Genomic DNA, 25,226 nt, shown 5'->3' on the forward strand with positions numbered 1-25,226 from the left:
ATAGTATTCATAAATTTTAAGAAAATTTCAATATAACTCTTTTATTAGTGTGTCGTGAGAAAATTTTGATTAGTCTGGCAGCCATTTTTTCCAGAATAATCTAGATGCTTTCATTGTATATTTTAATCAAATTATTTTATTTTGAATTTTTAATTAAATTAAATTTAAATACAGTTTTCTCTCATCCCCTTCTCCGCCAGTGAAATTAAAATACAATTTTCTCTTTCATATGAGCTATGGAACATAAACCCATTTCAGATTTCATTGTCTTCTGAAAGTCACCAGCCTTAGAATCAGATTATTTTTTTCAATTTTCAAATTTAATACCTCAAAACTATTAATAGTTTTTCACATATACCCTCTCTGCCAGTTTTTTTTATAATTTCTTTTAGTTTGACCCCATCAACTATCTAAAATCTCTCAAATGTTCATCTCGTTAGTTAGTCATTTAGGTTTTTTTTTTATTAAAATAAAATATCATTGACTATCAGGTGACCAAGCCATTTATCCTTATTTTAGAGTGGGAAAAAACGTTAATTTGAGGTCAAGATGATCATTCTATATCTATATCCATTTGTCTTTCTCGGATACGAGTATGAATATGAATCGTGTTGGACATATTCAAGTTTATTTTTGTGATGCCACAGTCAACATAACATTACTCAAATTTATAGTAGAAAATCAAGTCCTAATTTACTCTTATTTTATTATTTTGGTAACATTTCCATTTTAGTATGATCTATCTGGCTCAGGCTAATAATTGCACTAAGATATTGTCCCTACTCCAATCTCTACTGCCATTCTCTAAGATATGCTGATGGCACTATCCTCTTCTCGACAACTGGTGATTTCCTTGCCAATAATCTTAAATATATTCTCTATTTAATTGTTTATGCTAATATCCAGCCTAAAGATTAATATTTCAAATCATATTTTATCTAGAATGAAACCTGGGCTTCCAGCTTGGGTGCGCATGATCGCCACTTTTCATATCAATTAAATACTAGCTCTCGAATTTTCATTGTATAGCCAACGGCGAGACAGGGATATCCTATGGAGGAGAAGAAATATGGTTATTTGTACCGAAAATTTACTTGGTTCTCGATTTGACAGTCGTTATTTTTTATTTTCTTTGCACTTGAGGTTTGTTTTACTTTTCTTCCAACTTTGTCATTTGTATCATTTAGTGCCTCATTAAATATTGATAGGGCACTATAAGAGAGAGAGAGAGAAATAACTCGTACTTATCTTCTTCATCTTCTACTTCATATGCTGCTCGTAATTATTATTATTATTATCATTATTAATCTTCTTCTTATACTATTCAATTATTTATCTCTTAATTCTTTTTATGCAAGTCTTTAATCACTCTCTAATCTCTAATCTTCTTCTTATACAAGTCTCTAATCGTTTTTTCTACTTCACCATTGAAGTTATTAAAAGACAATAAAATGCGTATAGAAAAAAAAAAGTTGTTAAAAGATAACAAAATATAAATTCTCACTACTATCTCTAATTAATCACTTATTTTATTAATTAAAGAGTGATTATAGAGACTTGTATAGAAAAGAAAAGATAATAATTAATAAAGGCTTGTATAGAAAAAATAATGAAAGTTGTTATTATATTTATGAAAATTATTATTATATTTACGAAAGTTATTAATATGTTTCTTTTTCTTCTTATTTTCTGTTGTTGCTCCTTCTTCTCAATCTACTTCACTAAAGTTGTTAAATTATAATAAAATGTGCATAGAAAAAGAAATGAAAGTTATTAAAAGATAATAAAATATAAATTCTCACTACTATCTCTAATTAATATCTTACTTTATTAATTAAAGAGCAATTATAAAGATTTGCATAGAAAAAAAAAGAATAATTAATAGATACTTGTATAGAGAAAACAACTAAAGTTATTTTTATATTTGTGAAAGTTATTATTATATTTACTAAAGTTGTTAATGTGTTTCTTCTTGTTCTTATTTTCTGTTCTTGCTTATTCTTTTTAATCTACTTCAACACTGAAGTTGTTAAAATACAACGAAATGTGTATAGAAACAAAAGAGAAAGTTGTTAAAAGATAATAAAATATAAATTGTCACCAATATATCTAATTAATATCTTACTTTATTAATTAAAAAGTGATTATAGGACTTGTATAAAAAAAATAACAAAAGTTGTTATTATATTTGCGAAAGTTGTTATTATATTTATGAAAGTTGTTAATATATTTACAAAAGTTGTAAATATAATAACAACTTTTCTTGATTTTTAACAATTTTTATTGTTTTTTCTATATATTGTAGAATTTATATATTTCACCATTATAATTTACATATAAATAAATAATAATCAGACAGAATCATACTTTTGGTTATTATTTATTTCTATGTAAATTATAATAATAAAATATGTATATTATGTTAATTAAATAACGAAAAGCATGACTCTGTATGATTATTATTTGTTTCTATGTAAATTATAATGGTGAAATATGTAAATTCTGTAATATTTAGAAAAAATAACGAAAGTTGTTAAAAATCAATGAAAGTTGTTATTATATTTACGAAAGTTGTTAATATATAGTTTTCTTCTTCTACTATTATTTTTTCTACTATTGCTTCTTCTTCTATGCCTTAATAAGAAGAAAAAAAATATTAACAATTTTCACAAATATAATAATAATTTTTGTAAATATAATAATAACTTTTGCAAATATAATAATAACTTTCGTTATTTTTTCTATACGCTTTCTATACAAGTCTCTATTAATCATTATCTTCTTTTTTACATAAAAGTCTCTATAATCGCTCTTTGATTAATAAAATAAGAGATTAATTAGAGATAGTGGTGATAATTTATATTTCATTGTCTTTCAACAACTTTTTTTTGCCATATCCATTTCATTGTCTTTTAACAACTTCAATGATGAAGTAGAAAGAGCGATTAGAGACATGTATAAGAAGATCAGAGATTAAGAGCGATTGGAGACTTGTATAAAAAAAGGATTAAGAGATAACAAAATAAGTAGTAATAGAAGAAGAAAAAGAAGAAGAAGAAGAAGAAGAAGAAGAAGAAGAAAAAGAATTACCAACAGCATAAGAAGAAGAAGATGAGTATGGGTCATTTCTTTCTCTCTTATGGTGTCCCGTCAATATTTAATGAGACACTAAATAATAAAAAGAGCAAAGTTGGAAGAAAAGCAAGAAAAAAGCCTTAGGTGCAAGGAAAACTGAAAATAAACCATTGGCTGCCAAATTAAAAATCAAGTAGGTTTTTGGTGCAAATAACCCGAAGAAATACGATAGCCTTGGTACTTCTTTAAGTTTTGAGTCATAATAATGCATTAATTGACAAATGAAGGTGGACACTTCTTAGTGTTGCTACTGCTTGAAAAGATATATTACTACACAATTATTAGATAAGGAGAATCCATCCCTTTGAAGGAACTTAACAAATTTAAATGTTAAAGGAATTATTTTTGTGGCTCATCATTTTTGCACGTTGAATCACTAATTCTTTAAAAAATAGAAAATGCATTGATTTTCCATGTGACTCGATAATCCCATTTAGCTCATCATTTTGAATGTGGAATCACTTATTCTTAAAAAAAATAGAAAATGCATTGATTTCGATGCGATTCAGTAATCCAATTTGGGCTAGGCCAAGATTGAGAGCGGAAGATAGCTTGGTTGGTTTATGTGTCCATAGATTGGATTGCTGGCTAGAGGAGTGAGTCTTTGGTTTGTAGCATCGTTTCCAAGGGAACTGGGTGGCTGATTAAAATAGGGGTGACCGTGCGAAGGATTTGACAAGAGCTAGGTTTAGATGAGATGGGGGTGCCAAGGTTGGACTCAGTGGGCGAACTTGCTGGTTGGTGGTCCCGCGTGCACCTAGGGAAGGAGCTGGCTGGGGCAATGGAGAACATGAGCTATGGAGACTGTGCGTCCAGGGATAAGTGATGGTCAATAGGAGGTGTAGTGACCTTAGGTACGGTTAAGGTAGGGTTGAGAGCAAATAAGGCTTGAATAAAGCAAGTGCTCTCGGCTAGGGTTGGGTCACTTGATTGGTGGACTCAGCTAGGGTGGTGGTGTAGTTTGGTAAGTAAGTTGCTATTGGTGGGTTTTGGCTAGGGCAGAACTAGGTCGCAGGATGGTGATGAGGATGGAAGGAGGCAAGGGGTGGTCGAAGGTAGGTAGGGGCTACGAGTGGAGCTGGGTGGCATGCGGCTAAGCAGTGGTGGCTACTAGTTAGGGGCTAGGTTGTGGGTGGTTTTAGGCCAATGGCTAAAGTTGTGGAGAGGATGGTGGGGCTATGATGAAGAGATAGATTGGGTGATGATGAGAGGAATGGTGTCGACAAAATGAAAGAAAGCTCACGGTGGATCTCGACCTAGACAAATCTAATCTTAGCTAAAGGTGGAAGAGGAGAGAAAGGTGAGAGAGATAGAAAGGGAAATAAAGATTAGTCCGCTAGAAGGAAGTGGCCGATAGCTAGAAAGGACGTCGAATGCTAGGAGGGTTAGGGCTAGGTTGATATTCAACAACAAAATTATGATACAAAAGATAGGATTCTAAGAAATTTTATTGCAATTAATATTAAAATAAAATACAATGTACATAATAGTATACACTCGAGTTCTCAATATCATCACAAGACATAAGTTTTTTTTTATATAAATGTGTGTAAACCGATAATGAGATTGACAATTCATTATTATTTTCGAATGAGAAACCTCTTATTAAAGATTCGAGGCTTACAATTCTTTACATCTTCAAAAAGAAAAGAATAAAGAATATATATGACAAAGGTCTTGGGTTTCTAGGCATTGGAGGGCTTAGAAACATTCACCCTTGTTGTTGATGAAATCATTTTTCAACCTATTTCTTCTTCTTCTTCTTTAATATGCTTTGAGTGGAGAAGAGCATTGTCAACGATGAGGGAGAAACTAGACTTTTGGGAATATGAGTATGATATAAGATTTGGTATTCTTTGTGAAAGTATGAGAGTATAGGATAATAGGATTTTTTTTCTCTCTCCTAGCATTCTCCATAAAGTTCAGTCTTTATGGTTTAATTATAGTTAGGAAGTTATGAAATAGTTATATGAGAATGAGAAGTAGAGAAAAATAGAAAGTTAAAAGGAAGTAATTATAAAATAATTATCGAAAAATGAGAAGTGGAGAAAAATAGAAAGTTAAAAAAATTATTTAGTTATAAGGGGGTGAGAAATAGAAAGGAATAAATTAAATTGAAGTTACACTGGTAGCTAGTAATATATTTATTTTTATATACAGATTATTTTGATATGTGACTCAATCATATACTTCATGTAGCTAAAGAAAGAATAAGTTCAATCATTTAGATGTTAGTTCAACTAACACACACACACACACACACGAGATTATAGCATATGTAGCATGAAATATATCATGATAAAATATGTCTAAAAGATGTAATTATTTATCGAGAGAGCTTTTTATGGATTAGACTCAATTTTATTTAGCTCATAAAGCTAAGTGTATTAGATTTCATGTGTTAGATACTCGTGTTTTAATGAATAATTATGTCAACTCAACATTATGGTATGATCCAATAATTATCTAATTAGATAATTCATGCCAAGGATGATATATGACACCATTCTACCTCTTACAAATACCAAATCAAATTTCCAAAATACCATAGATCAAATCAAGTTTTGAAAATATCCCAAAGATATACGATGAATATTATATATTATTTTGAATACAAATTTAAATAATATAATGTGGAATTTAAATAATGCCAATACCCTTTAAGCAATTATATGATAATTATTCGGGTATATTTTAGGATACTATGATATTTGAAATATGTCATATATATGTGTATTTCATATCTTATTGAACTAGTCAAAATTAATGCTCCCTCTAGTCTTACATGTGAGATTAAAGTGTAATTCAAGCAGGATAAGACTAGTCAAGTATGATAATATATAAATGAAAATAATATATGCAAGAGTCAACCTGAATTTGATTCAATTATTAACTAGGTTGAATGCAATATCTTAAATTTGAAAGTTTAATATGAGCAATTTTGTTGAAAACTTCTTGTGGGAAGTTTTTAAAATAGAAAACTCATTATATCTATCCTGAATTTATAAGGAAAAAATATATATAATATTTAAGTAATAAGATACGACATGAGTCCTATATCAATTTGTCTCTTATCATGTTATCAAATTATTTTACAATTAGGAGCATTGGTTTGGTCATATATTTTTATATCAAGTAAATATATATTTGATGAAGCAATTTGAAGACCTAAATGACCTCAAAACAAGTTTAACCAAGTGATAACACCAATTCATTTTGAATTAGTCTAACTCGTTGCGAATTAGTGCGGAATCGTAGATTTCATCGAGCTAGACATGATCATCGGGCGGGCGGGGCCAGCCTGACCCACCAATTATTCGGCCCAACCCACATTTTAGCTATTTTTAGAATTTTTTTACTATTAGCTTATTTAAAAAAAAAATATTTATGTTCCTCTATTTAAAAATAATAATAATAAATTAAAAAAATTTAAATGTGTGCTTAAAAAAAATGTAAAATGGTACGGTACCAAAATTTTAGTTGGTTTTTACTGTAGCAGAACGGGGTAAATACTGTAGCAGAACGGGTAGACCTAGTTGCGGGCCAAACAAGCAGGCTTTCGGGTCGGGTCGGGCTGAGAAAGGGTTGGCTCGTGCCACCCATGGGTAGTTTGGGCTCAGGCTAGGCCGGGCCTAAACCGGGTTGGGTCGGGCCGGGCACGGGCAGGCTGGCCCGTTTAATCACGTCTACATCGAGCTACCCCAAAATAACATATAATATATTAATAACTAACATCATAGTCTTCACACCTATGCAATTCAGTGGGATTTATCTTCAAATGTGAGATTATTTTACTATTTTAACTCTTATTTTGGTGTCATAATTGAGTTAACTATAAGATAGGATTGGGGCTCAGAGGATCACTACTTTGAGTAGGACTCTAGTCAACTGACCCTTTAATGTCAAAAGTTGTGAATTTTTCTAAATACCTATTCAACTAGGAGGTGACGAACTTGGAAGTAGTGTTATTATTATTTTGATAACAATGTCTAATCATATGATAAAAATACCAAAGAACATAGGGTATGTTTCATATAGCATTGATTGTATGTCACTGAGACAAGGACTAGAAAGGTTATGTTTTGATTTGTTTTTCATCGGATTTCCTTCTTTTTAGATCTAATTATATTGTTTGTGTGCATAATCATTTCTCTCACTTTTCTATTATTGAATTAAATTTCTTCTCGTTCTTGTAAGATTTCTTAGTTTTCACTCACTCTTGTAATTTTTATCGTTGCATTGTATTTTGTCTTCACTAATTTTATCACTTAGTGCTATTCTTTTTTTAATTTATTTAAATTTCTATGTCCATTAATCATATTTAACTTTCATGGTTGTCACTATGTTTCTATGTCCATTTATTTAAATTTCTATGTCCATTAATCATATTTAACTTTCATGGTTGTCACTATGTTTCTATGTCCATTTATTTAAATTTCTATGTCCATTAATCATATTTTAAATCAAGTACTGAATTAACCATCTAACTAAATAAGTGACTCAAGCCATGCGCCTAATATTCACAAGGTGATTTGGTCTGGCTCAGATCATATCAATTTTTCTCCGGAAAGACCACATTAATTAGCGTTTCCTCACCAATAGTGTATTTATGGTTAAATCTTATTACAACCTCATCAACTTTTAAGGATAGAGATCGACGAAGACTAACACCATCTAAAAGGTTTGGGAGACTAGGTACTGGATATGGTGGAGGTGGTCGAGTATAATTATATTATTTAGAGATAATATTAATGACTAAGATATTAAAAGTGCATATAATTTTATTATCATTTGATATACCTGATAATCGAATGGTTATCATGTATTATATGTGGTTGTATTTGATATAATAGCAAGGTTATGATCGATATTCATTATTCATGTTATACTTAAGAGAATTATGATAATGGTATGACTAGAGATTTATATATACATTAACAAGAATTATATATTTGATCAATCATGACATAATATCTATTGTATCTTTACATATTATTCAGGATAAATTTATACACACATTCATGGCATAATGTTTTTATTTGATTCATATTATCTATTAGATAATTTATGCTCTATTTGGCATCACTAATTCGATGTAAAATTTATTCACTAATCTTTTAGCCCATGACATCTTTGTTTTCTATTTTCGAAAACCTAGGTGAGCAGATTGAGCGGGACGCTCCGCTAAGGATCTTGCCAGAGTTTGAGGAGTAGATACTATTAGTGTGGTATGTTAGATGATTTGATGTTAAGTGGATCTTCAAAAAGATTATCTACAATGAAACACGTGTTGAACACGGACATGCATGGGACACGTGTCTGGAGTTTCAAAAAGAAAATATCGAACACTGTTAGGACACGGACAGGGACACGTGCGGTATTTTAGATAATGTTTAACGGGTCGGGTCGGGTTTGGTCAAATGTTGTTAACCCGGATCCAAACCCGATAATAAAATTTAAAACCCAAATCGTCGTTCTCACCTTCACTATTGAGCGACAAATCGTCCGATCGAAGTCCTAAAACCCTTGAGCAGTTGCCGAGCAACGATCTAAGGCGCGATAGGCTGCTAAGCGAGCGTGATGAGCTAAGCACGATGAGAACGTAGGTTTTTTTCTCTCTCTGTCTCTGTCTCTGTCTCTCTCTCTCTCTTCCTCCCTCCCTGTCTCCATCTCTCTCTCCTTGTTTCTTCCTCCCTCCCTCTCTCTCATTCTCTATCTCTTCCTCCCTCCCTCCCTTTCTCTCATTCTCTCTCTGTCTCTCTCTCTCTCCATCTCTCCATCTCTCTATCACTGTCTCTCTCTCTCTTTGTGTCTTTTCCTCCCTCCCTCCCTTTCTCTCATTATCTCTCTCTATCTCTGTCTCTTCCTCCCTCCCTCCCTTTCTCTCATTCTCTCTTTGTCTCTCTCTCTCTCTCTCTCTCACTATCTCTCTCTCATTTTTTCTCGCTGTCTCACTCTCTCTGTTAAAGTATTTTAATTTATGCTAGTTATTTTAATCTCTGTTATTAAATTGTTAAATTATATTAAAGTTTCTCTATTTGTTAAATTGTTAATCTGCTAATGCATATCTCTTTATTAATATAGTTTTATTGCGGTTGAAGAAAAATGAATACTGAAAATAGTCCTGATTCTAGTCAAAATACTGCATTTTCTGTGTATGATAATGCTCATTTGTGGAGATATGTTACTAAGATGGAGAAATTGGAAGTAGGTGAAGGAAATCATAATTTTAGATGCAATTATTGTCAACAAGTTTACAAGGGATCATATTATAGAGTAAAGACTCATTTGCTGAAAATTAGTGGGCATGGAATTAGAGGTTATTGAAAAATGAGTAGTGAACATGTTATGGAAATGAAAAGGGTTGTTGATATGGCCAAGCTGAGAATTAAAAATTCGATGTCTAAACAAATTCCTTTGCCAAAATTTGGACAAGCGGCATCTTCTAGTAGCTCAGTTTGAGGTATAGGTTTTGATATGGGAGAGACATCTAGAAAAAAAGAGAAACAAAAATGACACTTATTGAGAAGTAATTTAATTCTGGTGCTCGCAATCAATTATGTTGTGAGATCGCAAGAATATTTTATTCAGCTAGGTTGTCTTTTCATCTAGCAAAGAATCCTCACTATGTTAGAGCCTTTCAATTTGCAGCAAATAATAATATTTCTGAATTTGTGCCCCATGGCTACAATATGTTGAGAACCATATTACTTCAACAAGAGAGAGCAAATATTGTAATGTTGCAAAACCCTATTAGAAGCACATGGGGGGAGAAAGGGCTGAGTATGATATGTGATGGTTGGATTGATACACAGAGGAGATTGCTTATAAATTTTTTAGCGATGACTGAAAGTACACCTATGTTCTTAAGGGCTGTGAATTGTGAAGGAGAATATAAAGATAAATTTTTTATCTCTAATTTAATCATTAAAATCATTAAAAAGGTTGTACCTCATAATGTAGTACTAGTGGTTAAAAATAATGCACCCGTTTGTAAGGCAGCAAGGATACTTCTTAAAGCAAAGTTTTCTCACATTTTTTGGACTCCATGTGTAGTTCATACTCTCAACCTAACTTTAAAGAACATGTGCAGCAAAAAACACTAAGGCAAATAAGATTGTGTTTGATGAGTATAGCTAGATTTTGGTAATTACAAGAGATGTAATGTGTATAAAAAATTTCATCATGCAACATTCAATGAGGTTGGTTATTTTTAATGAATTTGTTAATTTAAAATTGCTTGCTATTGTAGAGACTCGTCTTGCTTCAGTGATTATAATGTTGAAAAGATTTAGAAAGATCAAGAAAGGTCTTCAATCAGTGGTAATCAGTGATAAATGGAGTTCTTATAGGGAAGATGATATTGACAAAGCATAATTTGTCAAAGAAAAAGTCCTCGATGACATTTGGTGGGATAAAATTGAATATATATTTGCCTTCACAGAGCCTATATACAGTATGCTACGGGTTGTAGACACAGATAAATCATGCTTACATTTGAAATATGAAATGTGGGATACAATGATTGAAAAGGTGAAGACAGTCATATTTATGCATAGAAAGAAGAAAGAAGGCGAGGAATCTATATTTTATTCAGTGGTGCACAAGATCCTAGTGAATAGATAGGATAAAAGCAATACACCATTACATTGCTTAGCACATTTTTTGAATCCAAAGTTAATTTAATTTCTCTAATTCTCTTTTTTATGATTAAAAATTTTATTGTTCTTTCATTGCTATTGTTTACTAATTATATTATTATGTTAATAGGTATTCTAGCTCATTATGGATTTAAAAGGATCAAAATTGTGTACCACCGCATAAGGATTTGAAAATTTCTAATATAAGAAATAATTGCTTAAAAGGGTTATTTCGAAATGCAGAAGAACAAAAAAATGACATACCTAAGAGTATACTAGTTTCTCCACATTAACCAAAAGTTTTGCTGAGTATGATTCGATAGTAGAAAGAAATGAGTTTGATCCAAATATGTGGTGGGTTGCTTATGGTGCTTCTGCTCCTATTCTTCAGAATTTAGCACTTAGGTTACTTGGGCAACCTTGCTCTTCGTCAGATTATGAGTGGAACTAGAGCACCTATTTTTTAATTTATTCATTGAAAAGGAACAAGATAACTCCACAGAAAGCTGAAGATTTAGTATATGTGCATACTAATATTCGCTTTCTATCAAGGAGGTCTCTAGATTATTTAAGAGAGGAGACTAAGATGTGGGGTGTCGGAGGAGATTCTTATGATTCCTTTAATGGTGTAGGAATGTTGGAGTTTGCTGATCTCTTAATTGATGAACCGGATTTGAAGACTATAATGATTGTTGATGAAGGCAATGATGCAGCTGAAGATGAATGATCTACCTTATGTTGCTATTTTGTAATGATTGTTAATTTTTAAACTTCTGTGGAACTCATTTACTTGGACAGTTAGACATGTTTTGCACTTTTGGGGCTTGTAATGATAATCTGTTACATTTTTAAAATTTTGTACACTTTTGATTATCTTTCAATTTGTTCTTTTCTTTAAATTAGTTCTTAGAGCATGATGTATACTTCTTAGTTTTTTGAATGATAATTCTTAGTTCTTATAGCTTGATGTATATGTATTTAACATTATTAGATTGCAAACTTTTACTTTAGATGTATTAATATATATATATATTTATTTATTTATTTTGTCGTGTTCATGTCCTATATTTTCAAAATTTGTCGTGTCGTCATGTCTGTATCGTGTCGTATTTGTTTCTCGTATCGTTGTCCGTGTCTATGTCCGTACTTCATTGATTATCTGTATTCGTATCTAAATAGGGTAGGATTTTTTTTTTATCCATATCTTATTCGATTAGTAACGAGTTGGGTCGAATTTAGTTCGATCTGTTTTCATCCCTAGAGGTAAATTTTCAATTATCATTAATTCAAGGGTTAAATACATTTTACCCACCTATACTTATGTCCAAAATTATTTTACCCCTCTGCTTTAAAAAGTTTCAAACCTATCATTGTACTTATGACTAAAGTGAGATTGTTAGTTTTTTTGTTAAATTTAACCGAGTACCATAGTTATTTTGATAATTTTTGTTGTATTATACCAAAATCTGCATGTCTTCTCTAACAAACACGATAAGACCATTTTAATTATTTTGATATCATTTAGTTAAGTTTAACGGAAAAACTAAAAATTTCACTTTACTCGTTACAGAAGCCCCATACTATTATATTTCTTTGCTAAATGTACAAACCAAATATCAGTGCACAGTATAAAGCTGAGGAATCAATTAAAAATACAAAGTTACGAGGAGGTTTTATATGAAAATGAGCTCATCTATTATAAATCCAAAGTATCAACGCTGTATGTGCTGATGTTACAAAGACATTGCTTTATATTTATATAAACACTAAGCCAACATAAGAGCTCTTACATATTTTATTCTATCGTGCTTGTAATTTATATTTTAGCATCTTCTTCTCTATCATCCATGGCAATAAAAATGAGCATATGATTGTTATGAATATATACTGAGTGATGACTATTGCAAGAATATTAATTATTGTGATCATATGAGTGTCAAATGAAAATGATCTAGTGAAGAAGACACTAAGCACCATCACAAAAATAAGTATTTTTCTTTGGCATCTTTAGTTTGGACTTTGTATATTTAAATCGCAAAATTTACTAGTGATTTATTTATAAAATGTTGATAAACACAGCTAACTTTGCTTTAGTATTTTTGGGGAGATTTTTACAAGCTCACCCTAAATTTTACCTATTTTGTGATTCATACTTTGTCTTTTAAGGATTTTGTAATCCGAAGATAGGGAAAGGTGGTGGCAGCAGCGACGATGGCGATGGTAACTTGGTCGTTGTTAATTAATCAAAATAATATTATGGTGTTAAATGAGAAATGTAGGGAAAAAGGAGTCCGATTATAAAATCCTCAAAGAAGGGGTGAGATGTGAATCACAAAATAGGTAAAATGTAAGATATGATTTGTAAAACTTCTTTTTTTGTTTTTTTGTTGCCACACATACAATTTTCGTTGCTAAACTTAATAGTATTTCCTCTTCTTAGATCGGAAAAAATGAGAGGATTTTTCAGAAAAGGTAATTCTTCATACCTTTCGCTATATTACTTGCCAAAGCCCATGGACAAGGATTCATTGCAAAGTCTGAAGCCCCCAAGTTTCTAGAGCATAAAAAAAGAATTCATAACTATTCTTATGTTCACTAATATTTTAAAATAAAAAAATAATCATTATCTGATGTGATATAAAGTAAAAAAAAAGATAATTTTATTTTTTATAAAATTACTATCAATACACAGTTGATGGGACATATATATATATATATATATATATATATATATAAATTAATAATAGAGTTAGTATGCAATATAAAATGTAATTTTAGTCAATAGTATTTATATTATATTTTAGGGTTATCATAATATTCGGCTGTTATTTTAAAATAAAGAATTATATTCTAAAATGAGACAAAAAGTTATTCCTAAATTTAAAGTGATCGGGGGTTAATATGCAGTATACTATTACTAGAAGTGTAATTTAGAGATTCAAAGTCAAAGTACTTCCAAACAAATAGAAGACGTATGTATGCCTTTCGGTCAGATAGGTGCTTTTACATAGTAACTCAAACATAGGGCACAATTTGTAAATAGTTAAAAGAAAAGAAAAATAAAAAAAAGAAGTTAGGCACAAATCATGATATCACTATAATACAGAATGTATAATGAAACTAGTTTCCCTGCATATTTGAATTAAACTTCAAAATGCACAGCATGATATAGAATAAGGAAAGCAATTAAATATTCTAAGTATCAGCATAGAAACACAGTGCATATCTTTGCTCTCAAAATGGAGGTAAACTTTGCTCACCCCTTTACTGGCATGTAAGTAGACACCCTTGGTAATTTCAAAAAGAAGCCTTAACAGAATGATAAGGATGGAAGAAGAATTACAACAAAGAAGTTGCCTGAAAATAAGCTGCCAGCACACATGTTCATGTCTGATGATGATCTATATCTGTACTGAGAAGAAATTACAATGAAGTTGCGTATGATAAATCGCCTATGATAAATATCGACTCATTGTAGCTTCAAGTTCCTGATAGTAATCATATACAGCAACTATAAAGAAAAAAGATTGATCTCCACCCTTTCTACATTATTTGGTCTGATTCTATACTATATAAGGTTTCACTTCAATCTAAAACCATGAGGAACATGCCAAGCAAGAAAAAAGAAAATATAATTAACCACTGCTTCACTCTAACCGAAGTTCTGATTCTTCCAGTATCAACTGTTCAGTAAAATTACAACTATCAGTGAGCGTAGGCTGCTTCATTATGATGCTCTGGCAAATCATAACCAACTTCAGCAAAGTAACTAGCTGCAGATTTGGATTAGATCAACATTTGGCATGTAAAACAGCTGAAGCTGAGGGTGTCCACTTCCATTCTTGGGTGCCTGCTGAAACTAATACTCTCACAAGCTCTTTCTGATTCTCTGTTGCTTCACATGCTGTCATATACCTCATATATACAGTTCCATCCTGTACAGTGTTTATGACACCTTAAGGACCTAACAAGCCAAACAATCTATCCCAGGAGGGTGAGGAAACAATCTAACTTTTAAGTTACCCATGTCAAGGCTCAACATAGAACACCACTATAAGGAATCACAAAAACGAGGACGTTTAAACAGAAGAAACTTGGCGCATGATGTTGCGAGGAACTAGCACAGCCTCATTACTTGTAACGTTTGAAGACGCAATTTCTTCCAGGCGCTTCCATGTGGCTTCTCTTTTTGATTTGATCTCCTTTTCTTTAGCTTCATCTTCTTCAAACTTCCTCAAGCACTCCTCGTATAACTCAGGATCATGATCAGAGAACAACTTCCGAACATTCAATGTGAGGCTTTGAACAGCTTCATTCCAATGACCATTTGTATTTCTCTCCAAGGCAGGGAAGATGATGGGCAATATGACCTTATGGTGTTGTTTAATTAAGTTCTCAATGTGATCATTGTTCCACAAAAATAATGCTCTCTCTGCCACCTGTAAATAGCAGCAAGATTATACATTACGATCTTACTCGAAACCACGACACTGTTATGCATCAACAAATACAACAACACTATGTTCAACTAAGTGAGATATCTATTAGTGCAATATATTGTAATGACAAATTCATGGATGCCTATGAAGCACGGAAACCTCGGGGAGGTGTCCATGTCATACACGTGTCGGACATGGACATGCGTGGGACACGTGTCCGACACAGTTTAAAAGCATCTGGATTTATAAAAAATGAAAAATAAAAAGGGATACGGCATAGACACGAGAGGGGACACTACAGGCTATTATTGCACATAATGGATCGGATTTGAATTGTTTTTTATTTACCCGAATGTAAACACAAAACTAAATATCAAACCCTCACCTCTCAGCCCTGATCAGAACACATCTCAGCCCTAAAGGAAAACCCTCAAACACCAACCTCACCTAAAACCCTTGAGCAGAAGAAGTGATTACGGCAACAACGATTGGTTAAGCAAGTCAAGGGCAACGATCAGTTGAGAACGAGCAACTAAGCCCGACGAGCAACTAAGCACAACGAGTGGCTGAGAACGACGAGCGGTTGAGCACGGCGATGGCGGCAAGTTGCTGCGCCCAGCAAGGTGTTTTCTCACTCTCTCCTCTTCCCCCTCCCAACACAAGCAGCTTTTTTTCATTTCTTTGAGGGCTTGAATTTAAGCCCTACCTAAGCATGGCTAGCTTTTTCCAGACGGGGCTTAAAATTAAAGTTTTTGTCTTTTCCTTTTTTTCTGAAACCAATAGTTCAAATTTCATTTCTTATAGGGTTTAATTTCATATTTTCCTTCCTTTTTACCTTCTCATGAATATTTCTTAGTTCTTATAGCTTGATGTATGTGTATTTTACACTATTAGATTGTAAACTTTTGCTTTAGATATATCAACAATTATATAATTTTTATTTACTTATTTATTTATTTTGTCGTGTCCATGTTCTATTTTTTCAAAATTTGTCATGTCACCATGTTCGTGTCATATCCGTGTCTTGTGTCCGTATTCATGTTTCATTGCTGAACACGAAACACTAGTAATTATAATATACAATCTAAAGTTTTATGTATGATCAAGTCTCACTATTTATGAAGACTTCTATGTATGAGGAAATTGAAAAATGGAATGAAGAACAAGTCAAATTCAGATTCTAGAGAAAATGGTGCAAGCCGATCTTAGTCAATCTAAGCTGTGGCACTGATTCTACACTAGAATATATAAGAAATATAAATTTGATGCAAATTGCACTCAAATTGGTTCAAACCTATCGTACAAAACAATAAAATAAAGTGTAGAAACACAATCAGACTTAGTGCTTCTTTTAGTAAATTGCCCTAGTACAAATTGCAGACGTCCTCACTTCTATAAAAGAGATTCAGAGGTAGACCAAAGACATTAATCCAATATAAGGATCCCTCATCCAAAAGAGCTTCAACTTTATATCATTCTATGAGAAAATATTTGAGTTCAAGTGTTAGTCAAACACTGACTATATTTCGTAGCACTTCAGAGGAGTTGAACTAGAGGTTAGAGGGAGAATTCATCCAAAGAGAACTAAAGGAGCTTCAAGTTCAACATCTATGAGTTTGAGATTCTCTCCCAGAGCATACTTTACATCTAGAGTGAGGAGAGCCACCTATATATCTTGTAGTGTTGGGCTACATCATTAATTGATCATTGAACATTGGAGGAGCTAAACCGAGACCTACATCTCCACAAGGAGTGAGAGTGAGTGTGATCAACTTCAAGTTATGGACAATCAATGAGGATACAAATATGCAATCTATGTTCATGGAACAGTTCATTAAGAAAGAGTTTGAATGAGAGAACTTCAATCCACAAAATCATGTATCTATGATTGTTAATTAAATAGATTGATCTGATGATCTAAGAGATTGATTGGATCCATAAATTTTTCTCGTGATGGTTTTCCACGTTAAAAAAATCATATCATGTGTAAGGGTGTAAATGAGCCCAGCTTGATAGCATTTTTCTCTAGACTCGAGCTCAAGACATGCTGGAAAAGGCTGGCTGGCCTCAGCCTATCTCAAACTCAAGAGGACTCGAGCTCGGCTAGATAGCTCAATAAGGTTCATGGGGTGGTGACACCTAGAAAGCTTCCTTGAAGTAGAAGGAAGAGCAAAGAAGGGATCTAATATGCAAAGGGAGTAGGTGATTAAGCCAATCGGGGTAGGGGAGGAAGAAGGGCATGGAGGGATTAACTCAAAAGCAAGCTTTGGTTCAAGAAGAGGGGTTCTCCTCCATGACTAATTCTTGGTAGAAAAACAAATTAATTACTTTGTTGGATCCCAAAGTTCGAAGCTTTGAGATTAAGTAATAGAGGAACTAGAGGAAACCGATGGAGGACTAACAACTGCCACTACTACCGCCACGTTTGCCTTCTGCAAAATCCTTGCTGCAAATGCTGACGAGAGGAATAAGATGAGAGGAATTGAGCGAAATGGGTTTTGACACTATGAGGTTTATGGTTTTTTAGAGAGTATATATGTACTTCTTACTATTTGTTGGATCTTAGATCCAACAGTTCTAATAACTCAAATCATGTGTGTGTATATATATATATATATATATATATAAGCTACAACCTCGAGCCAAAATCGTGCCAAGCTTTAGTCGCATCTCAAGCTGAGTTGGCTTGCAAGCTAGCAAGCCATTTTGACGGTAGTCGTGTGTTTATCATGTTTTTACTTTTCCTATTTATTCTTGACTTTATGTTTCCTATTATTACTTGGTTTTCACTTTTTAAATTGAGTTCAGTTTAAATAGTATTCATGGTTTTATTTTTCTAAATCTGATTTAGATTGGTCTTCTAAACCTAGAAGTATTCTACTTTTCGAGTTTGAGTTGATTTGATTTGTCATATCTTCAACACCTAGAATTCCTATCTCCCTCAAAATTTCAATATCTATAGTTCAATTATCATATGAATGTAGTGCATGTGAAATGCAACATAAATGTCATCTATATACACTTAATTTATTAAGTCAAGTGACAAATCTTAGAGTGGTAAGAAATTGAATAGCTTAGTTGGAATAGGATAGATTAGTTTTGGTTTGTCACACTTCCATTGTCATACTTGATACTGCTGGATTTCGTAGCCAATGTATTAGTTTTGGTCACAAGAGCTGTTTGTTTTGAGAACATACCCTGAATAGCCTGACACTGTTCAGCTCAAAGAGCCAGTTGGTGGTTGAAAGTTATTGAACTCTGGATCGCCGTATAGCTTTTAATGATATGTGCAATATTCAACAGATCCCCTTATATAGGAAAATATTTTAGACACAGTCTTCAAACCTCCTTTTTTTTTATATATTCAACATCATACATATAAAGACTGACGAGTATGTAGGACTAGGAGAACCTGCACCTATGCATCAACTTGACATAAACTACTTGGAGTTAGGTCATTCTGAATTTGAATGTAATATGCTACTGATCAAGAATAGAATGGATCAAAGTTCCCCAAAGCTGTTCTAGTAATGGCAAAATATTACTCAATGCAACTGTAATGCAGAGGCTTAATCCCTTGTAAAATCTCCTTTCCCTACTCACAAACATATCCAATTACACCCTTAATTGACAGGCTGCTAGAACTAAAAACAGAAGATGCATACAATTGCTTCCAGTCGAGAGTCCTATATGTGGGCTATGGACTTATTCTGACCACTGGTACTAAGCAATCATAAAAGTGTATGTAGGGCTGTCAAAATAATCAAGTTGCCCGAGCTCAGCACTCTTAGCTCAGCTCAAATAAGGCTTTAATAGACATACCAGGCTTTTAAGTTAGACGACAAAAATACCAGCCAAAACTTATTGAAAGCTAACATGGAAACTCATTGATCATCGCCGACATTGGAATAATGCCTTGCATGTTTCAATATTTCATAGGCAACTAAGAAATCATCTTAGAACCTTTATTTCCATCAGTATAAAAGAATATACTCTCCTTAAGACTTGTACACAAATTTCCTTCCCCATAATAATTTCCAACTTCCTTAATATCTCACTATCTGATCTTTCCTCTTCCAAACAGAACTGATCTTTTCTCTTCCAAACAAAACTCAGATACTAACAAAAAAATTAATGCCTTTATGCTCCTTCAGACAATAAATTGACCAATACAAGGGAACTTATTAGGTGACTCTAAGACAACACAAATATATCTAATCTCTCTTCATTAGCTGAAAACTAGCACTATCAAAATTAAAGAAAAAAAATATCAAAATAAAAGAAAAAATTTAAGGCCTCTATGTAGCAAATGTAAGATACCCCCACGCCAACTTGGCTATTATAGATCCAAGCTAACTGTCTTGTGGAAAATCCATATCATTATCACTCACAGGATATTGTGGACTCTAATACCTATGTACTTCCTTGTTAGAAAAAAATTAACATTTCTTTCGGGATGAACAGAAGGACCATCAAGTGTAATTCTTACCTTGAGTATGTATTTAGGACAAACATATCATGGAGACAAAAAATCAGATAGGGAGGATAGAAGGGTAGACCTCCAAAAATGTGTGAGATCAATAAGGAGTGTGGCTCAATTTCAGATACAAGCCTACCAACCAAATCATCAAATTGATCACTGCAGAAATATAATGGACATGAAAACAGACTACAAGAAGAAAGAGGATAAACTTTAAGGGTTTAAAATTGTTCTAACTTATAAAATTGGATCAACATGACCATTCATGCAGCCATATATACATATAGAGTTCCTTGGCTAACTCATACATAGATCTATGTCTATCATCCATTCACATCATACCTATTTCACCTTATATTGTCACATAAACGGTTTTATATCATAATTAAGTAACAAGTTCCCATCTAGATCTATGTGACTATGTCTATCATCCATACCTCTCTCATTTTATTTTATTTATTTGCTACTTGTTTTTATGCAGGTTCGAAATAAAGTATTAAAAAATATGTGCATATATGTTTGCATACTCAGGCCTACCAAATGCACTATGCATTCCAAGGACTTCCGTTTACTCTAGCCACTTATTAGATCATTACCTCTGGTATCAGGATTTGACTTCAACTCTGAGGAATGGATCAGCCAATGGTCAGACAAAAACCATGTCTTTCCAAGTCACTTGTTTGATAAATAATTAGTATTTTTTAAAACAAAAGAGTTACTGTGCTGCTAGCTCCTTTATAAAGGGCTTATTCTTTGTTCGAGATAAATAAGATTGTATATTGCATGCTTAGAAAATGATCCATATAACTAAAGATGTAGTGGTTGTTAGGGGTGGTAGTGTAGTGCATGAGTGTAGGTAGAAAAAGGATAAACTATCAAGAAAAAGGAAAGAGAGAGAATATCAGCAGTAGGGAAAATCGAATCATTTCGTTTTATTATACTTTGTGGCTTATTAATTGGTATAGGGTAACTCCAGCTCATCCACAGTATCAGGATTTATTGGATGGGAAGTTAGAAGGCCAATAACAGCAAGTTTTAGATAGTGGATACATTCGTTCCTCGATAATTTTTGCCATGATTAAACTTTTATTTGTTCCTCTTGGATAAGGTACTGTCATTATTTCCACTTTTTTCACATTCCTCACACCTGACCCCCTTTCATCAGCATAATATTTTGGCATGATTTGATAGGAGTAAAAATAAGGAAAGGACCCATATCCTTTAAAGAGTCTTTTGAGAATTAAACATCATCATTGACGACTATCCTATCATATTCTAAAATAAAGAAGGAACCCACAATTGGGCAGAAATACTTAGGCATGATCCAGCTGGGCTCAGCAAGCTCTAGAAGTTGAGGTAGGTTAAAATTTCTGTAACTTCATTTCATGAAATGGAGTCTAAAATTAATGCACAAAACAGAAATAAAAATAAAAATAAAAATAAAAATATATATCTTAAGAAGATAACAAGCTATTAAAATCCATCAACTTGCAAGCACCTTCAGGTATGCATGTGGAAGTCTAGTTGATACTATCAACAGACTGTATCACATTAATTTGAAGTTTGAAGACCTCCATGTAGGAAAATAATAGTTAAGATACTAAGTTAGACGTCCAGGCAGCACCTGAATGATCAAAAGTGTTACCTAAATCAGGTGTGAGAAAATAAAACCCCTTGTGTGCATTATGATTAAGTAAGAAGGCTCAAACCAATATGCTGGTTAATACAGGTACAAAGGTGCACCAAGACCAATTGGAATCGTTTCTAATTATCAATACAGATACCTCAAAGGTCACATAGAATATACGCATTCAAAATTTCAGATAGCATTATATGACTACTAACAAGCAAAAAAATGAGATCACATTGTTTCTTCTATAACTGATGCATGAAGCAAAGACAAATCATGCAGAGAAAAGAACAATGGTAAAAGAAGAAACAGTTTTAAAAAGAGCAAAAACCAGAAATGAAATATTTTTATCTTCCTATAGTGCAATTCCTTTACCTGAAAGTGAGAACTAGTTAAACAAAGTGCAATCCGGTGAAAAAGTCGAACCACACATTTCTGGAATTCAGCTGGTTGAGTTGCTTCTAAGATCTCCTCTAACTCTCCTAAGAATAATACTTCCTTTGAGCTATTTGTGATGGGCCAGTATTTCAACAAACCTCTTATCACGGAATCTGCAAGCTTACAGTCTTTCTCAACAAACTGAGTGATGCAGTACGACAACTGCTGATGATACAGGGATACACACTTAGGCTTGTGAAGTGGGATCAAGGCCCGAACAAGAAACAGCTTGTGCTCTTCCTTAAGTGGCAAAGCAAACCCATTGATTATACTTCCCAAAATCTCCAATAGTTCCGCTATCCCATTATGCTTTTCTGTTTCAAAGACAAATTGGTAGAAAATATTGTTAATGGCTTTCCTGATAAATGGTCGATGCACCATGAATTTTCCATAGATACGGTGAAGTATGGTCTTCAAGTAGTCCCTCTCTCTAGGGTCTTCAGAGTCGAAAAGATCAAGTAGCCTAACAACAAACGAGTGATCTATGTATCTTTTAGCCAATTTGGCATCAATCTCAGGAGATGAAACAAACCTTAAAAATAACTCATACACAATCTGCAAGTGAGACCAAGCAGGATCCATTACAGGCTCCTCCTCTTCCAAATCAAAGGTTGCTAAAGCCTTATTCTCTTGAGGTGGGGAAGTAGGCGTCCGGAACAAATTTATTGATACCATTTTAGCGGTCTCCTGCATAACGACTTCAGGAAATTTCCCACTGGCCGAAGTGACATAGTCGACAAGATCTAGCAATGTTTGCCGCTTTATGTCCTTTTCTTTTAAATTCTTTGTAGCATCAGTGAAATCAAACACAATGCAACACAAATTCAACTTCTTGATAAACAGGTTTTGCTTTTCGGAGTTTGGGACGTCCTTAAAGCTTGGCAATGCTTCATAAGCAGAGGAGAATGAGTAGCCATTGACATTTGAGTTAACAGTTGCCGGATATGTGATAAGGCTATTTAAGCCAGGATCTGATCCAGGAAAAGCCCGACCATTATGACCAATTGCTTTGCTATTCAGGAAATCCCCACTCCTTGAGCTGGAAGAATGATTTGATAAAGGATTTGGTCGATCAATCAATTCCCTATCTGCCGATTTTGACAGCTTCCGAGGGAGCCGTCCAAATATTTGCTTAATCATACTATCCCGATGGTAATTAATCACTTAAAATTTACACCAAGACAAGCCTTTCAGGAACCTTCGTTCATCTACTGAAGAATCAAGTGATCCGTATGGCAATTGGTGTCCTTGCTCCAAAGATATCCTTTGCTATTCCATCTGGCAGCGAACAAATTCTCTGACCATCCTATGGCCAATTTCAAAATTAGAGGAAGGAAACCCCATCTTATCAAAGGATAGGATTCTGACAATCTCAAGAACTATGGAGGGCTCAGATCACAGAAAAGAACAATTACCTTCATTCAGCAGCGTGTTCTTCTATCCGTCCATGGGAGATGAGATCAGACAAATTGGTCAAACAACGACCTTCTATTCTCTTCTCTCTTCAATATTGTCCAACTAGATGACCCACAGAGATAAACCCAGAAGCTAAAATCCACACCAAACCAGAGTTTCAGAAGAGAACTACGAGGAAGCACCCGACTTTCCTCTCTGACCCCTCAAATCAAAGCCCTTGAAGCCGAACCCAACAATCAAACAAATCTGGAAACTATTCAGAACGATTAGAACCACGTCTTTTGAGAAAAAATTGAGAAAAAGGGCAAAAAGCAATAAAGTCAAAGAAGAGCAAAAGCCAAAAAAGAAGAAAAAGAAATTGACATAAAGAAGAGGTTTATCTCCAGCGAGGTAGAAAACCCACATCACAAATGACAGTAAAAAAAAAAAAAAAAAAACTAGGAATTTGATACCTTCGAAGCAATCTCCTCCTCCCTCTGTATTGAGAGTTTTCGTTCGATGATCGGAGGAATGAGAAGAGAGAGACGAAGGGAAGAAGTAGTCCTCGCTGTGGTTGTTGATGCTTCGGAGACAGTGCTCGAAACCGAAGAGAAAGACCCCTCAGTTAATAGCGACACGAAGATTACATACACCAAAAAAAATAAAAAATAAAAGGGTTTCCTTCGCATGTTGTCCTCGTTTTTCTGCAAATATATATGACTAGAAATCACCTACTCCAGTTTTTTTTTAAAAAAAAGGTTTTTGACCAAACTAGCCCTGTCTCATAAATTTTATTTTATTTTTTAACCAAAATAGATCACTCTAAAATTTAAAGATGGTTTGTTTTACCTGGGCCATTTGTACAGTAAACTAATACAATTCATATTTTTGCATTTTTATCCATTCTAGTTTTATTTTATAGTTTCACACATTATTCGTAAAATGAACATAACACCCTTGAACATAATTTAACGGAGAAAGTCATCGTCACATGTAATATTAAATAACTTTTATGTTTTCTACTCTTCTATTCGTTAGGAATGAGAATGTGTACTTTCTTTTTTTTAAATTAAGAGCTTCAATAAAAATGGACAAGACAGCCCCAAATAATTACACTATGCTGCCCCTCTTGTAGAGGGTATCAACGGCATCAAAGCAAAGGATAGAAGAGAGCTCAGGCATTGCTGAGTCGGTCAACAAAAAAGGGGAAGAGGTTAACCTAGCCTGCTTAGCTAGAGAGAGCAAGTTCCTGTCACTAAAAAGACTAGAGATTTTAGGATTCATGAAGGCCAACTGAGCCAGCCTAAGGTTCCTAATATTCAAGCCCCCTGGGTCTTTAGGCAAAATGGCATTGTCCGGTTCACAAGGTTCACAAGCTTGGCATTAACCCTATTAATAATGCCATTATAGTCTCAAATACGGAGCCTCGAAGGCGAGATACTAGTTCCCAGATAAGTAAAAGGAAAGCTCCCATGTGAAATGTTTAAAGCATTTCTAATATCTCTACTAATAGTTAGACAAATCCAAAAGGGACATAAAAAGTAGATTTACTCAAGTTCACCTTTTGATTAGGAAATAGCTCCAAAGCTCTCCAAAACCTCCTTAATAACATTACAACTATTAGTAAAGGCCTTGGTAATAATAATAAGATCATCAGCATACATCAAATGACAGAGTTTAGTATTAGAGCTCACAGGAAATCCTAACAAGCTACCATCATTCATTTTGCTATTAAGCATGACCGAAAGAATTTGAGTAACTAGAATAAATAAATAAGGTGATAGCGGGTTACCTTGGTAGATACCACAGTTGTCATGGATCTATATAGTCTGAGTACCATTAACTAGAAAAGCATAATTAACCGTAGATATGCAGCTTCTAATCCAATCAATCCACTTAGAAGGGAAATTTATTTTTTCCAAAGAAATAAGGATAGCCATCTAATTTAAACGATCATAAGTTTTTTCCATGTCAAATTTGACTATCATGTAAGGTTCATTGGTAAGCCTATACTCCAAAGAATGTGCCATCTCCTACACAAGTAAAATATTATCCCTAATAAATCCGCC

The 25,226-nt window shown here is 33.4% G+C and overlaps 1 protein-coding gene and 1 pseudogene across 3 annotated transcripts; one reads left to right on the forward strand and one right to left on the reverse strand.

The window, feature by feature from the left end:
* Positions 1 to 10,320: 10,320 nt before the first annotated feature.
* On the forward strand, positions 10,321 to 11,502 carry LOC140768401 (uncharacterized; annotated as a pseudogene).
* Positions 11,503 to 14,067: 2,565 nt separating this feature from the next.
* LOC140768604 (serine/threonine protein phosphatase 2A 57 kDa regulatory subunit B' theta isoform-like) lies at positions 14,068 to 23,798 on the reverse strand. 3 transcript variants are annotated; one of them, XM_073108940.1, is made up of 4 exons: positions 23,631 to 23,798; positions 23,178 to 23,424; positions 21,700 to 23,068; positions 14,068 to 15,214 (listed from the first exon to the last, which is right to left on the reverse strand). In XM_073108940.1, the coding sequence occupies exons 3-4, from the start codon at positions 22,900 to 22,902 to the stop codon at positions 14,855 to 14,857; spliced, it is 1,563 nt and encodes a 520-aa protein (XP_072965041.1). In that variant the 5' UTR covers positions 22,903 to 23,068; positions 23,178 to 23,424; positions 23,631 to 23,798; the 3' UTR covers positions 14,068 to 14,854. The 3 variants fall into 3 exon arrangements, with proteins under 3 accessions (XP_072965041.1, XP_072965042.1, XP_072965043.1); XM_073108941.1 differs by having other exon boundaries at positions 23,178 to 23,431; XM_073108942.1 differs by having other exon boundaries at positions 21,700 to 23,424.
* Between the last annotated feature and the right edge of the window lie 1,428 nt (positions 23,799 to 25,226).

Source organism: Typha angustifolia, chromosome 10 (assembly GCF_048772165.1).
Source record: "Typha angustifolia cultivar Huaian chromosome 10, ASM4877216v1, whole genome shotgun sequence".
NCBI lineage: Eukaryota > Viridiplantae > Streptophyta > Magnoliopsida > Poales > Typhaceae > Typha > Typha angustifolia.

What these genes read in the sequence shown, in the direction of transcription:
- LOC140768604 (XM_073108940.1), bottom strand. Translation starts at nt 22,902, where the DNA reads ATGATTAAGCAAATATTTGGACGGCTCCCTCGGAAGCTGTCAAAATCG. An exon ending in TAACTAGTTCTCACTTTCAG is followed by an intron (nt 15,215 to 21,699) that starts GTAAAGGAATTG and finishes TGCTATTTACAG; the next exon opens with GTGGCAGAGAGAGCATTATT.